Raw genomic sequence first — 17,234 nt, 5'->3', positions numbered from 1 at the left:
GTAAAATCTCTGTGCTAAAGCTACTGTTTTGAGTGACACTTTGTAACAAATTATAAGTATTGTTAACTATATTTGTGCAACTGTCACAAGGCACTGTCAGTTTTGTAACATGCTAAATTCGAAGGATAAAGTATTCACTGTGGATTTGCTGTATCAATCTCAAGCGTGTTGGCTATGGTAGGAGCAGGTGTTAGCCAAAATTTTATCTCTGTGAGAACAGATACATTTTATGAAGAACAGAATCAGCAATGTAAATAATTGAAGGAAAATTTCTGTAGGAATAAAGCGTTTCTGTGTGATACCATGTCAAATCGAACAACTTCAGTATTTCTCTGCAAAGTAAAACGGTCTATATATGATATGTGACAAAAAGTCCAACCATTTCAAGAAAGCTCTTTTTTCAAAACACTTCTTTTTCAAAGGGAAATTTTTGTTGAACATATTCCCCAGTTAGCAAAGGCCACTGATAAGCAGAATGATACATACAAATCATTAAAGACTATGCAGTTGCTATGCACCTTTTAATTGGAGAATACAATGAAAGGTTCACTGATTTTAAAAATTGTACCATCAAATTAACATTTCCATCTCACCTAGTTGAGATCACTAAGGCACATAAAGAACCACAGATGGAACTGATTCACTCAGCAGATGACATTTAAAAGTCGGACTGTTTGATGCTAAGATCCAACTGAAATATGGAAAAATGCAGTAGAATACCCATGCCTTTGGCAACATACCCCCCAAAATGTTTTCTTTTTCTTCAAACAGTTATTGCTGTGAATCTACATCTCCTGCTTAACCCGTGTCAACACACCTTTAAGGTCACAAATGACTGATGCCCGTCTAGAGGATCAACTGAAACTGCCCACCTCCATGCTGCAACCAAATATTCAACTTTGTCTCCAACAAAAAGCAGATGAAACAAAATGAAAAGGTTAATTAATTTTGAAACTAACAAATAGTTTTCATTTTTTAATTATTAAATGCATAGTAGATTTTTACAAAATAATATACATTTTTAAGTACATCTAATTCAAGTTTCTTGAATGTGGCATTATTTAATTATAGCTAAATCAATGCAGCTTTCTAACATGAAAAAGTTCCCCACCCCTCCTTTCAACTATGTGCATATTTAACTTTGTTATATATCACTAAGGAAGAATCAGTAATCTATCTTTTCCCCTCTGTTGTATGAAAAAGGGAGGAGGTAAGATGGAAAATGTGCATCATTCCTAGCTGACAAGAATCCAGGCAGGCCAAATGAAGCTTTCTTGTTCTGTGAGACTATCAACCCAGCAGGGTCAATATCTTCCCATCCCTTACTGAGGCAGAAGAAAAACTATAAGCAATGACTTAAAAATCTTAAAAAGAGTTGTTGATGTCAAACTGACCTGAAATCTGGGACTAAGTAAGAAGAAAAAATTCTATCAAATGCACAAATGAAACCAGGACGATATTAAAGGGACTATTAATAGTAGCACTTAAATATCAGTAGAATAAATTATTAATTGCATCTGGATATGAATTTCTTGAAATTTCACTTTAAATCCTTATTATCTTAAAATACAGAAATTAAAAATATGACTATTTTGATTTAAAGTTTTCTACTTTATCAGCAGTTTCCTTCATTGTTTCCATCATCTGTATTCTAAATTCCCTTTCTCTCATTTCTGACATTTCTTTATGGAATCCTCTGCAGTAGCTACCTCGGGGTCCCTTGGGGCGGGGGGTGCTCTGGACTGATTTTTCACGTTGCCAGGATTTTTCTGCTGATTCTTCCTCTTGAGTGTTTTCTTTTCTTTGCTTCCTTGCCCTAATTTTTCTTCCACTTCCTCTTGCTCTTTAAGTTACCGTGCCTCTGGACTAGGATTTCGATGAGTCCTTTTGGTAAAGGACCAGAAGGATGAGAAGACTGAAGAGCAAGAAGGGAAAAAGAAAGAGGGGGGTGAGTAAAAGGGAATATTGACAAAAAGAAGAGAGGCACAGAAAGAGGGAGACAGGAGCAATATAGGTGCACAGTAGGGGTGCTTTGACCCAACCTTAAATACCCCCAACCTCTGGGGGTGCTGGGCTGGGTGGTTCCCTTGAGGTCAGCAGCTCTTTGCTAGCCTTTTCAGACACAGTATCCCACCTCTATCGAGTAGAGAGGAAAGAAAAAAATGCTATAAATCAAACCAAAACAAGCAAACAGAAAACTTTACAGGATAAAATTGGGGGGGACCTAATAATAGGGGTAGAAACACTAGCAAAAATGAAGGTCTAATTGTTAAAGAAGGCAACAATGGAAAATTATATTTAAACTAGATAAAAGGAAGAAAGAAAAAAGAAAGAAAAATCTAGAGGGAAGTGTTGACATTAAAAGAAAAGCAGTATATATATCTTGCTGAATATTGTCTGGGCAACAGGTGATCTTCTGGGGTATGAGATGTTAATCACAATGCTGATACAGCTATATGAGATGGAGATGGAAGCCTCTGCTGACTTCTCAAACCCCACAGGGTGGAGAGCCCAAATCTCTCCTCAGCCAGCTTAAAAGGCACTTTAAACTGCTAACCTTGGCTAAGCAGAAGCTTTCCCAGGAAAGCACTTGTCACTGGGATCACTCCCAAAGTGGCACTCCACTTATCCCTTGTGCCAAAACTGGTCTCACTCTATGCCTCTGAGGGCCAAGGCTGTAAGGTGTCTTAGTCCCTGCCTTTACGCTGCTCAGTCACTAGATTACTTGCCCAAGGTCTCTGGCCCAATCCTTGCTCTGCGACCCTGAGGGCGGAGCTTGCCGGGGCAGTTCTCCCATAATGGCTCCACAGCGGCTCACAGCCAAACACTATTAGCTCCATTCGGCTCAGCGGCTCAGTCTGGGGCTTTAGACAATGCTTAAAGTCCTCTGCACTGTTGCCCAAGTTCTTCCAAGGTAGTTCAACTGAGTGCCAAGTCCAAAAAACCCAAAACAGCTCACAGGTAAGGCCTTTCCAGTTTGCAAATTCCCTGCTGCTGTACTTACAGCTGCCTGTGGGATTAGGTCAAATGAACACATGCAACCACTTGCTAGTTCTCCACTGCTTTTGGCCCCCTCATGGGGTCCAGAAGTCTCTCACTGACTCCCTGTGTCCCCAAAGGGATGTTTCTGGGCAGATCCCACCAGCCAGAGATGCCTGGAGTCTTATCTCCCCAGTCTCACCATGCCCAGTTGCAAGGAAGCTGTTACTCAGCTTCCACCTTGTTCCTCCCCTCCTTGATTTAAAGTTTTAATTAAAAATTTCAAAAACATGTCTATGCTACATACAGTTTTTTGATTAACCATATCTATGATTGAAATTGCATTGTTTAGGTCTCTGGTCCTATCAAGACTCCAGAGTCTACAACTTTCTATTTGCAGACAAAATACCCATGGGAATGAGGCCTTCTGGAGAAAGACTCAGTCCTAGTTTTTCTTCCTATTTTCAATCTCTATATCCATTGGATCCTTCTCAGGCTAGAAAAATACTCAAAACTTCTCAATCTAAAATAAAAATAAATTGGCTTGGTGCCTGTAGATCAGTGGTTAGAGTGCCGGCCACATACACCGAAGCTGGCAGGTTCAAACCCTGCCCAGGCCTGCTAAACCACAATGACAACTGTAACAAAAAAATAGCTAGGCGTTGTGGTGGGGGCCTGTAGTCCTAGCTACTTGGGAGGCTAAAGCAAGAATTGTGAGCTGTGGCTCGGCGCCTATAGCTCAACCGGCTAAGGCGCCAGTCACGTACACCTAAGGTGGTGGGTTCAAATCCCCAGCCAAACAACAATGACGGCTGCAACCAAAAAATGGCCAGGCGTTGTGGCGGGCGCCTGTGGTCCCAGCTACTTGGGAGGCGGAGGCAGGAGACTCGCTTGAGCCCAGGAGTTGGAGGTTGCTGTGAGCTGTAATGCCACGGCACTCTACCCAGGGGGACAGCTTGAGGCTCTGTCTCAAAAAAAAAAAAAAAAGAATTGTGAGCTGTGATGCCACAGCACTCTACCAAGGGCAACAAACTGAGACTCTGTCTCAAATAAGTAATAAAAATTTAAAAATAACTAAAATAAAAATAAAGAAGCAATTCTCACTTTAGCTATCACCCCGACTTTCTCCTTTCCTTTATCACAACACTTCTAGAAGATAATATATGCTAACTTCCTTCTCTTTTTTACTTCCTCCCCACATAGTACTTTTTAACCTCCTGCAATCTAGCTTTCACTTTGACCATTACACAGAACCTGTTATCTCGAAGGTTTTGAAGGACTTCTTACTTGCTAAAACCCTCGATCCTGCTTGGTCCTCACCCTCCTCAACCTCTCTTAGCCTTTGACTTTTAAGTCATCTCACTGTCTGTCTGTCTGTCTGTTTCTCTTTCTCACTCCAGCCCTATATTCTAGGTCCCTCATCTTCCTTCTTCTTCCTTCCTCCCTTATCATTCTTTCTTTTGTTGTTCTTGCCTCCTCATTCTCTAAAGACTAGACACCCAACGAGAGCCTGTGACCCCCTGCAAGACCTGCTGTCTGCCTGTGTCTCCAGTCTCATGTGTGCCCAGGTCCCCTTCACTCACTGCACTCCAGTTAGATGGATCTCTCAGTTCCCCTTATGGGTCAAGCTCCTTATTACCTTAGGGCCTATTTCCTCTACCTGGGACACTCCTTTGCTCTCCACCCCCCTGTCCCTAAGCCTTTCACCTGGCTAGTTCCAACCAAACTTTCAGGTCTCAATTTCATATCACTTCTTCAGAATAACTGTCCCTACACGCCTCCCCTCCACACCCACCACACTAACCAGTTTCCTCATTTTTCTATTTTAGGAATAGTTTTATTTTCCTTGCATAGTTTAAAATCAAAAACTTCAATTGTATTTTTATTTGTTTAAATAAACTTTCTCTCCAGATTACAATTTCCCTAAGGACAAGAACCATGTCAGTTTTGCTTAAACACTCTCTACTTAGCACATAGCACAATCCTTAAAATAATAGCTGATAGATATATATTGAATGAATCAATGAGCAAAGTACTTTCTTCAGGCCAGGAATGACAGTAAGTACTGTCACCCCATTTTTACTCTCACAACAACCCTGTGCATAGACACTAAGGTGAGGTTCATTTTCACATGAGGAAACTGAAGCTTACAGAGACTGAGTCATACAACCAAGAATTCACAGAAAATGAATGCAGCTATCAAGGCATGAAGACACCAGAGGAAACTTACATGCATATCACCAAGGTAAGGAGCCAGTCTGAAACGGCGACTACCGGATGATTCCAACTATATGGCATTCTGGAAAAGAAGGACCTGAGGAAACAGTAGAAAGATGCGTGCTTGGCAGGGGTTAGGCAGAGGGAAGGATGAATAGGCAGAGAACAGAGGATGTTTAAACGTGAAAATACTCCGCACCATACTGTGATAACAGATACACGTCATACATTTGTCCAAACTCAGAGAATGCCCAGCACCAAGAGTGACCCTGTTGGGAACTATGTCTAGGTGGGTTCATCGCTTGCTCAAGTGCACCCCTCCGTTGGGAGAAGCTACTAAGACGGAAGGCTGGTGTGGGGCGGGATGGGTAGCATGTGACACATCTCTGTTCCTTCTGCACAATTTTTCTATGAACTTAAAACTGCTCTAAAAAATAAAATCTTTATTTAAAAAAAATGCAAGTTAGAGCTAGGATTTGGTACCATATTTGACTTTGTGTAGGACTTCTCAATTATATTATATTGTTGCCTAGTTGACAAATCTAATACATTCATTTTCCAAAACTTCCTCCTCGTGTCCTATTTCCTCTTGTCTGTTTCTGTGGTTTCTCTGTGGCCTCCTTCCAGGGTACATTCCAAGCTGGACGACGGTGTGCAGTGGGGAATGGCGGCCATGGTGGGGGCTGGGCCCGCCTGCAGCTTTCCTTTTCTGATACGCATTTCCCATTTCCGAGGAGCCCTCAGGAAAACCACCCTGTGTCTGCCTGTGCTCATGTTTCCCGTCCCCCGAGGCTCTGGGCTGCTCCTCTATAAGGCCACACGGGGCTTCACTCCCTGCCCACATGTGTGCATTCTAGTCTCTTTCCCTGACAACAGTGTATTTGTCCTGGAAAATATTCACAGTAGAATGCTAAGTGGGGGAGGAGGGTAAGATGTAATACTGTACAAATAATTGTTAGCAATTGAATTGTGCTCCCCCAAATTCATATGTCCCCCCAGTATCTCAGAATGTGACATTATTTGAAAACAGGATCATTGTAGATATAATTAATCAAGCTAACATGAGGTTATAATGGAGTAGGCTGGGCCCTAATCCAACATGACTATTGTCCTTATAAAAAGAATGGCATGTGGAGAGACAGACACACAGGGATGACACCACATGAAGAGGAAAGCAGAGATGGGGGTGAAGCAGCAGAAGCCAAGGAAAGCCAAAGATTCCATAAACCCCAGAAACCAGGAGAGAGGCCTGGAACAGACACCCCCTCCCCGCCCACACAAGGAACAAACTGCCAACACCTTGATCTCGGACTTCAGGCCCCATAACTATGGGACAATAAATTTCTGTTGTTGAAACCACTCTAACAGACGCCTAGAAATAATGCAATACCAATTCTGTAAAGCCACACAAACTCATATGTATTATGGGTTGTCCTTTTAAACAAATATACACATAGAAAGGATGAAAGGAAATGGATTTTAAAAGTTACCAGTGGAGAAAAGGGAACACATCTACACTGCTGGAGGGAATGCAAACTAATACGTTCCTTTTGGAAAGACATCTGGAGAACACTTAAAGAATTAAAAATAGACCTGCCATTTGATCCTATAATTCCTCTATTAGGTATATATCCAGAAGACCAAAAATCACACTGCAATAAAGATATTTGTATCAGAATGTTCAGTGCAGCCCAATTCATAGTTGCTAGGTCATGGAAGAAACCCAAGAGCCCATCAATCCACAAATGGATCAATAAATTGTGGTATATGTACACCATGGAATACTATACAGCCATTAAGAAAGATGGAGACTTTACCTCCTTCATGTTTACATGGATGGAGCTGGAAAATATTCTTCTTAGCAAAGTATACCAAGAATGGAAGAAAAAGTATCCAATGTACTCAGCCCTATGAACCTAATTTATAGCTTTCATAGGAAAGCTATAACCCAATTTTAGCCCAGGAACATGGGGAGAGGGGAGAGGGAGGGGAGGAAAGAGGGGAGGGTGAGTGGGGGGAGGGTGATTGGTGGGATCACGCCTATGGTTCATCCTAGAAGGGTACATGTGAATCTCTCTAAATGTAGAATATAAATGTCTTAACACAATAACTAAGAAAAAGACATGAAGGCTATGTTAACCAGTTGGATGAAAGTACTTCAAATTATATAGAGAAACAGTACACTGTACCCCATGATAGTATTAATGTACACCGTTATGATTTAATAAAAAAAATTAAAAAATAATAAAAAAAGTAAAAAAATAAAAGTTAACAGTGAGTCTTTTGGGATGGTGGATGATGGATGATTTTGCTTTGTGCTTTTCTCAGTTCTCTTTCCTCTTTATAATTTTATCTATTATTACATAGACAAATTCCTGGGCTTCTGTTTCCCCATCTGTAATTTGAGAATAGCCATCCCAATCTTCCAGCGTTATGAGCACGCAAGTGCCCAATTCATATGATAGGTCAGTTGGTCTCCCTAGAATAGGAGAACAGCGGCCAAAGAAGTAAAGGAGGAAGGAGGTCGCAAAAGCCTCTGCCCTTCTATTCATCTGTGAGCTTCACCACGGCTGCTAAGCAGGGCACGTGGAAGCCGCTGGCTTCAGCCTCTGTGCAGTGAGGGAGAGGCTGGCAGTCTTGGGTTTGGGGGATCAGCACAGAAAGGTTGAAAGTTTGGCATGGTGGCTCATGCCTGTAATCCCAGCACTCTGGGAGTCTGAAGTGGGTGGATTGCTTGAGCTCAGGAGTTTCAAGTCAGACTGAGCAAGGGTGAGACCCTATCTCTCATATAAATAGAAAAACTAGCTGGTATTATGGCAGCCCTGTAGTCTCAGCTCCTCAGGAGGCTGAGGCAAGAGGATCCCTTAAGCCCAAGAACTTGTGGTTGCTGAGCTATGACACCACAGCAGGCACTCTCTCCAGGGTGACAGAGTGAAACTCAGTCTCACCAAAAAAAAAAGAAGAAAGTTTGATTGGATGAAAGTTGATTCCAAACAACTTAACTTATTTTGACTACTAATACTTAGTGTGGGGTAGGGCCTGATGGGGCAACTGAAAAGGAAAGACGGACCAAGACAGAGCAGAAAACAGCCAGGAAGCCAAATCCCTCCCTCGGACAGGAAGAACGTCCTGCCTCCCCATTTCTTCTCTGAATGGGTGGGGGTAACGTAAATTACTTATCATTTTCCACAGCTCATGGGAAGATGTTCTTTCCCCAGGAGGAGTGTTCCCCAAACATCCCTCCTTCTGGCCATATCTGTGATAAACTGCTCTCTCCAGAGGACTGTTAGGGCAGACGTTACCAAAACATGTAGCCTTTTCCCGGCAGGGAAGGTTAATTGTTTTGCATCCTGATTTAACCTTTTGTAATTTCACATTAAACTTTGGTCTCCAAAAAAATTGGGTTATCTTGCCTCTTCATACTCAGTTATGTGCTCTCTGTCCTCATTCCCAGCCACTAACTTGGGGAAGAACTGGGTCCCCACAGACAACATTCACAGTTCATTGCTTTATGAGAGATCAGCGATTCCCTTTCCCTCTCACCTTGTCAAAACCTACGTCTTCTTTCATTCCAAATTTATAGCTAAAAGATTATGTAGCAACAAGAGAAACATTTATAATATTAAATAGTGAAATGAACAGGGCATAAAAATTGCACGTAATTTATGCTTCAATGTGAAAAAATGAGCAAAAAGATAGACATAACACAGGAAAATAAAACTGGAAGAAAACAAGCTAAAACAATAATGGCTATAGTGAAGTATTGAGATTGTGGATTTTTTTATTCTCTCTCTCTTTTTTTTTTTTTTGGACAGAGTCTCACTCTGTCACGGTGGGTAAAATGCTGTGGCATCACAGCTCACAGCAATCTCAAACTCTTGGGCTCAAGAGATCCTCTTGCCTCAACATCCCAAGTAGCTGGAACTACAGGTGCCTGCACCACCACACTCAGTATTTCTATTTTTAGTAGAGACAGAGTCTCACTCTTGCTCAGCTCCCAAGCTCAAGCAATCCACCCACCTCGGCCTCCCAGAGTGCTGAGATTACAGGCATGAGCCACCGCTCTCACTTTCTCTTTACCTAAAATTTTTAATGTGAAGGAAAAATAATTTCATTATTATGAAACAGACATAGGCATGTTAGGTGGCAGCTTGGCAGGCAATCATGAATCAGGTAATGCAGTTGGTTAAGCCAAATTGGCAGTTTGTAAAGGACTCTATTTGGCTGGTTCAAAGATGCCCCAAACCTGATAGAAAAGAACTTCAAAAGATTGCCATGGCAACAGTGATAGGATTTGCTATGATGGGATTCGTTGGCTTCTTTGTGAAACTGATCCATATCCCTATTAATAACATTATTGTTAGTGCCTGAATACGTTTTCAAGAGTGTTTTTCATTTTAGAGACTGGTGAAAAACTGAGGATTTGAGAAGTTCATGGAATAAAAATTTGCCTATATATTTTGTCATTTTTTTCTTCCAAGATGTTTCTTATTTCTAAATTAAAATAATTTCAAAGTTAAAAAAAAAAGAAACAGACTTAGTAAGATGAGGTAAGGAACAGACTGAATAACAGTTTGCTTAAAAAAAAATCAGGGAAGCTAGTTGTAGATAAGGTTTCATGGCAGTAGATACAGGTAGCTGTCAGGCCAGCCCAGTATGTGTGAACTGGAGAAACTTGCCCACAGGACTCTTACGTAAGGCACAGAACCATTGTCACCAATTGCAGTCTGCTCTGAGAATGGCCAAAAGGAAAAGCAACACAGGGGAGACTTCAAACCTGCAGGCGTTCCAAGGGAGCCGGGAGGTTAAGAGTCCAGACACATTTGAGGTTTGGGGCTGTAGAGAGAGAGAATGGAGACAGTACTAAACTTGGGGATTTCTGGAAAGTGCTGCAAGCATGCCATAGGGAAGCTGTGATACTGTTTATTTTTAGAAGTCTTGTTGAGAGAGGAGTGTCTTTCACCTCTCACTAAATGAGCTATGCTCCTTGGAACCATGGACATCTTTCTGCTGTAACAGCAATAGGATCAAAGCACGTGTTTAGAAAGAGAAGTGAAAAACACCAGATGTGAGCAAAACCACAAGGGGAATTTCAGATAGGCAGCATGCACCAGATGACCCAATTTGGAATGTGGCCCAGGCCCCAGGACAGCCAGACCCTCTAAGGACCAGGCTGGACAGACAGAAGTTATTGATTCCAATTTAAGCCAAATGTTGCTCGCTAACTTGATCTGTGACCTTGTTTAAGCCATTGACCTCCTCTAAACCACTTTCACCATCTGCAAAATGCAAGGACTGCTCATTTACTCTCAGGAATAGCTAACGGAAACCATGTTAAAAAGTAGAGGTGGGACTGCGGCGTGATTTTATAACCTCGAAGACAGGTGGTACAGTTGTAGTTCAGTCTGTAAATAACTACAGCATATATGCACTTAGTGACAGCGTATAGATACATGTATTTTATGGAAAGAATGTATATAAAATACATGGGATTAAACATGGTGTCCCATTAATTCGCAGAGTAAATAATTTCCATGTTGAAGGGGTACAAAAGACATGCTTTTTTTTTTTTCTTACACATAGATCTGTAGGCCTCCAAGGTCAGATAAAAGCATACTGTCACATATAGTGCTGAATAAACATTAGTAGAGACTGGAGCTTACGCTTCGAATTCCAACTCTCTTTACCACTTAGTTGTTGCCTTGCTTTCCTAATCTGTAAAATGGGGATAATACTAATACCTACCTCCCAGACTTGTTGCTGAGATTAAATAGAGTAATAGATCAAAGAGCTGAGAAGAGTGCTGAGTGGATGACGCTGGTTATTGCTATATTTCAAAACCTTTGATGTGGACTTTAAAGCTGCCTGCATTTCTTTACTTTGTTTCTGTTTTCTCATCCAAATGTTTCCCACATTTTTGCTCAATTCAAGAATATTTCCTGTCTGTCTTACTCATCTCTGTAGGACACTACTCCCTCCAGACTGTAAACTGGCCTCACTCACTCCCCATCAAAGTCACTACTTTATTCCTGTTTATGTCAACTTTGAGTCGATCTCCAAATTGACCCCACAAGCAGAAATCAATGAAGCATTATGAATTCCCCGCTGTGCCACTCCCCGGCTTCTTACATGGCAGGGTGTCCTCTTCACCACAGGAGATGTCCACTGAAGACCTGAGCAGCGTGTTTTCCTCCTCTCTAACAGAAGAAGTTGTCAGTTGTGGTGTCACAGGGTGAGATGGGGGATCACCTTGGGGTCACTGGGCATGGCTGTCTTTAGGAGGAAGGGGCAGAGAGAGGATTCTTGGGTGCTGTAGAAATGCCACCCAGCCCCCAACCTTTGGAAGAAGCGGTTGTCCTTTGGAGATGAAGAGGGATGCAGTTCTGAGTCCAGGAGGGGAAGGTGCTGGAATTCATCTGAGGTCTCACGTAGCCAGGAAGAGAGTCCGTATGAGAACGGGTCGGGTGGGGGAACTAACAACTGAGCAGTGAGAGTTGGGGCATTTTGGACTCAGCCCTCTGAGAGTCTGTTAAGAACAAAACCAGGTTAATTTTTAGGGAGTCATTTTCTCTAAAGTACTAATGTGAATGACTTTTAGTACTATGGAAGCAGCAGAAAGAGGACAATGCAGCCCTCTCCCTTCCCCTTTTCTATTAAGCCAGATCCTCAGGGAATGCAAAGAGAAGTCAAACAAGGTCCCTGCTCTTGGGGTGCTGACACACATGATGGAGGCAGATTTCAGTTGCCAATGGACATTTGCTCCAGGTTCTCCTAATCATCATTCCTATTGGTTCACCTTGTCCTGTTCATTTACGTAACATGTATCTATTGGGCACTTACTATGCGAGAGGCACTGGGCCAGCCTATGGATGCAACAACAAAAAACCAACCATTATCTTTGGAGAGTATCACTACAAGGGAAGGAAGTAAACTCACCACGTACCTGTTTGACAACAAACAGGTAACACTAGGATTCCTGTCCATCCTCCATGGAGTGGGGTGTCACCAATGTACTTGCCTCTTCCAAACATCATGCACTCGAGTTAGTTTACTTTTTATGTGAGCCCAACTGCAGAAAACAAGAGGGAGAATGACACACTGCACGGCCGAGTGGCCAGTAGCTCTGCGTCCTGTGCTCATGCTCAGCCTTCTCAGGAACCGAGTAGTCTTTGTCCTCTGCCCTGATTCTGTAACAGTGGTTCTCAACCTTCCTAATGCCGCAACCCTTTAATACAGTTCCTCATGTGGTGGTGACCCCCAACCATAAAATTATTTTCATTGCTACTTCATAACTGTAATTTTTGTTACTGTTATGAATCGTAACGTAAATATCTGATATTAGGCGACCCCTGTGAAAGGTTGAGAACCGCTGGTAGAATCTTTTAAATATATGCTTGGGAAATATCTTTGATTATTAATAAACAATATTAAATAACTAAAGTTAAAGTCAATTATGTAAATATTAAACTTCCAAGGATGGAAAGGGAAGGGGCTTTCCCTATTAAAAAAATTCTTTTCTTATTGGAAGAAGCATTAAAGATGAAGGCAAGTGTTACATTTCCATTGATGGCAACAAAACTACCTCGTATTAATATAATATCAGGGTATCAGCAAATGTAATAGCTGACTAATTGATAGATGTATTGAATCTTTTCAGGGTTTCTGCCTTCATAAGAGTAAGACCCCAAGGCCTGGAGGGGAGGCTCCTTCAAATAGTCTAAGCCAACTAAATCTGATTAGTGGTACCCAGAGAACAAAATTCATTTCCTATTAGACTAGGAAAGAGCACTGTAGACTGTATTGGATAAATTGGACAGGTGTAACATTTGGAAGCAGGTGGTCTGAAGCTTAAATCTCCACTCTGTTTTGCCCCTGTGTGGCCTTTGGCCACTTGGCTCTTCTGCTCCTCCATTTTCTGAGTTGCATGATACAGAAGAATATTCCTATCTGTAGGTTTCTTTTAGATTGAGTAACGTGACATAACTGAAGGTGCTTGGCGCAGAGCCAGCCCTGCATTCTTCTTTTCATTTTACAGAAAAGGAACCCAAGCCCAGAGGACGGACTTAACTCGCCCGAGGGCCCACAGTTAACCATTGCCAGGCCTGGATTACAGCCCTGCTTCTCACTTCTCAGCTTCCAATCTGGGGAGTCTTTCTATTGTTTCCAAAATGGGGCTCTTGTGGAGATATTATTATTGAGAATGTGTTTGCTTCTGGTTGTCTAAGGCTGAAATAAAGTAAAAAAGAGAGAAGAAGGCTGGGGCTGGGTGAGAGGTATGAGAACTGGATTTACTCTGCTGGTTTTACATTACTTTCCTGAGTTTACAGCGCCTGAGCACACCCCACAGACAGTGGGGGGAAGTGGCAGAGCATGGCCAACATGGGATTAAAAATTGTGTCACATCAATCCACAAAGTAAATAATCTACCTGTCTGCAGCTGAAGGTGGAGTGACATGGTAGTTTCTGCTCTCGCACTTAGTTCTTAGGATCTGCCCAGACCTAATCTTCCAGAAGGTCCTACCTAAGGCTTTCATCGGAGTTCTGGGATTGCTGATGTGTGAATTTGGCAGAGAAATGCAAATTAAAGAGAACGTACATGAAAAATCACTTGTAACCTGAAAATCATTTCAGCATGGGATTCGTGTTTCACATGAATAGAAGAGTTCCAGGCCAGGGACGGGATGCCTGCTTGCTTCCCTGGAACCGCAGTGACCAGCCAAGGGGACCCAGAAGAGGGAGCATCTGTTTTGTCACTTATAAAACACCATCAAATAGTCACTTGCCACATTTTATTTTCCTTTATTCTTACAAGAACTGCACGAGGGGCTCAGCACCTGTGGCTCAAGTGGCTAAGGCACCAGCCACATACACCTAAGGTGGCAGGTTCAAATCCAGCCTGGGCCCACCAAAACAACAATGACGGCTGCAACCGAAAAATAGCCAGGTGTTGTGGTGGGCACCTGTGGTCCCAGCTACTTGGGAGGCTGAGGCAGGAGACTCACTTGAGCCCAGGAGTTGGAGGTTGCTGTGAGCTGTGATGCCACAGCACTCTACCCACGGGGATAGCTTGAGGCTGTCTCAAAAAAAGAAAAAAAGAACTGCAGGAGGTCACCCTACTCCTCCCCTCTTACAGGTGAAGAAATTCAGGCTTCCACACAGTGGGACTTGTCCAGCATCACTCAGCTGGTAAGTGGCAAAGTGTGACAGATGGAACCCAGAACGTGCTCTTCACCTCCAAACTGTGCTACCTAATACTGGGGAGGGGGCAATGATGTTAGAGCTCAAGGCACCTTTAAACAAAGGTGTGTTACAGTAATTTACAGGGAGCATAATCCCTGGGAGGTGCCTGTGTGTAAGTCATTTTCAGCTCACTGACTTTCTCATTCATGGTCTCCCCTCTCGTCTGTGAGCATCAAACCACAGTTCTCCTCTTTCACCTCATTTGTTTTTGGTGTCAGTTCTCCCCCACTGGCTGCTTTCAGGGGGCCCAACACAACTTCTTTCCAAGTAGGAGAGTGCAAGAGCAGGAAGCCGCTCTCTGACACACACACATGTGGTTTCAGCAATTGATGATTTAAGAACATGTCCTTATTATGACAGTCCACATATCATATATAAATAATTTCCCAGAACTGTGGTTTGGAGCGAAATGCTGTGATGAAATGATAGAAAGTGGAGAGACATGTACTAAGAAGAATACCAAGAATCTTCTTTGGTATTCTGGCTTAGAGTCTTCTGGCTTTCATCTCGCCCCTGAATTCTGCAATGGGCTTATGATTTTAAACCAGCTAATTCAGTCTCTTCACCCTTGGCAGGCCATGTGTTTGCTACAACCCAGAGTTTCTTCAATAACCGATGCTGATTTTCACTCTGTTATCTGTGGGCGTTCCAGGCAGCGGTGGTCATCAGGTTGTAAAATTTGGAGGATCAGGGTCACATCTGTGGAATTCTCCCCTCCATAGTTTGGCACTACAGGCGATTAGCTGTTTGGTGAGGACAACATTTTTCATTCTTGCTACTTACTGTTCCTAGTGTGCTTTGTTCAGGAGATGGACACAAAAAATTTTGAGACAGACGGCACTTGTAGCTAAAAGGGGTAGGGCTCAGGCCACATATGCTGGATGGAGGTGGTGGGTTCAAACCCAGCCCCAGCCAAAAACTGCAAAAAAAAAAAAAAAATTTTTTTTTTTTGAGACTCATTTAATTATGTATAGTCCAGGTCTGTCATGGCATTTAACAAATGAATTTATTTGTTAAATATGTACTTGTTGAACCCTGGGGCAATATTATTTTTTTTCACATTAACCCTAATGGTTACAAAACACATCCATGATTAGTTTTATATCCAGACTTCCCAAAAATCCTTCGAGAAGAGGAGAAAGGGATAACAACATTACCCAGCCAATAAGATTTGTGAGAATTATGCAATAAATGACAAAAAGCATTTAGTACTGGAAGATGGCATAGAGTAAACAATCATTAAGTGTTACTATTAGCATAATTATCAGCCTGTATTGCTGATGAGGCATCTCAGTTCAGAGAGGCTAAGTCACTTGCTTGAGGTTGCACAGCAAAATAGAAGAATTCAATGAAGGATCTAAGTTTCCAAACTCCAAACCTGTTTTAGGAAACCATCAGTTGAGATTACAATCATGAAAGGAAAGAAAGAGCAGAGCCTCAGAGGAAGAGTACACACGACAGGTTTCATGGTGGGTAGGTAGGCAGAAGTGTCTGGGGACGAGCACTGCTCTGGGGAGAGGGCGAGGCCCAGCCAGGCCCCACAAGCAGCTGAACTATTCATTTTTGGTTCCTCAAATGCTTTGTCTTCCCTCAGCACCTTCTCAGACAGTGTTCCTCCCTTCTCTTCTCTGCCTCTGCCCCTCTCCACAGCTCTTTACCTGAGTAACTCTTAGGCCTCCAGGCTCAACCCGAGTCCCTCTTCTTCCAGGAGGCCCTCCCTGAGCCCCCATCTGCAACTGCTGACAGGCGCTCGCAGCACCCTGAGCTGCATCTTCTCTGGAGAATGCTGTCCAATATCTGTCTGCCCAGCTAGAACAGATGTGCCAGGAAGTCACAACTTTACCTTACTTGCAGACTGATGTCTTCCCAGCACCGTTATGGTGCCTGGCACATCTGTCCAATGCAGAGCGGCTGCCGGTCAGTACAAGATGGACAGGAAGAAGGCTAAGAAATTGGAGGCTGGGGGGAGAACAAATTTGAAACTCTTCACTATCTTGTCCCAGATCACTCTGAGCAGCACTATTGGGAGGAGCCAGGAAGGGAGGAAAGATTCAGAAGATGCATAACAAGAAAAGCACAGAGAAGTCAGTCAATGGGAAGGGCAGAAACACGGTGTTTATCCTGAAGACGCCACAGCTACGCAGAGCTTTCTGCACGGACATGAAAAGTTGCTGAGAATTAGCCATTTTTTTGAACTTCCTCTTGCATACACCTGCAGCCCTTTGTTAGAAAGAGACAAGGAGGCCCTGCTGTCCGTAGGAGACCAACCGCTGGGGCAGTCTGTGCATCCGGAGCCGACTCTGCTGGGGGGCAGAGGGAGGGAAGGAGAGTTTCCTCCAGGATGATAGATTTCTGACTCTGCCCTTTGACAGCAAAGGGTGCCAGTGGTGGGACTTTCAGCAGGAAATGTCCACCTTTGGGGGAGTCAGCGTCATGCAGGGAGGTGAGAGTGACCCTGGGCAGCAGTGGCTGGAGGGTCTCTCCAGGCCTCCTCCTGGGTTAGGGCAGTGCCGAGGGAGGATGAGACTCGGAGCGTCAGCCGGGGCCATTTTGTTTATGTTCCCACTCCCTCGCCCTGGGAAGCCCTGAGTTCCCACACTCACTGAGGCAGGAAGGTCACCACGGACACCTCATCCGTCCAGGCCGCTGACTCACTACAGATAAGTAGCAGCTGCCGCCTCTGTGTTGGGGGCACCTCCCAGACGGCCCACCCTGGAACCAGAGAGCTATGTGGGGGCCCCAGGAGAACTTTTGTGGGAGAAACAAGACTCGGCCAAGGAAATGAGAGGGCTTACACA

General features: G+C 43.3%; 1 protein-coding gene across 1 annotated transcript; it reads left to right on the top strand.

Moving 5' to 3' along the window:
• Positions 1 to 9,355: 9,355 nt before the first annotated feature.
• LOC111726613 (protein transport protein Sec61 subunit gamma-like) lies at positions 9,356 to 9,722 on the top strand. Its single transcript, XM_023515510.1, has one exon. The coding sequence runs from the start codon at positions 9,361 to 9,363 to the stop codon at positions 9,565 to 9,567; it is 207 nt and encodes a 68-aa protein (XP_023371278.1). The 5' UTR covers positions 9,356 to 9,360; the 3' UTR covers positions 9,568 to 9,722.
• Positions 9,723 to 17,234: the final 7,512 nt, after the last annotated feature.

Source organism: Otolemur garnettii, unplaced genomic scaffold, assembly GCF_000181295.1.
Source record: "Otolemur garnettii isolate 467f Iridium unplaced genomic scaffold, OtoGar3 scaffold00073, whole genome shotgun sequence".
Classification (NCBI taxonomy): Eukaryota; Metazoa; Chordata; class Mammalia; order Primates; family Galagidae; genus Otolemur; species Otolemur garnettii.
The sequence above is the reverse complement of the archived record's forward strand: the minus strand, read 5'-3'. Positions and strand labels throughout refer to the sequence as shown.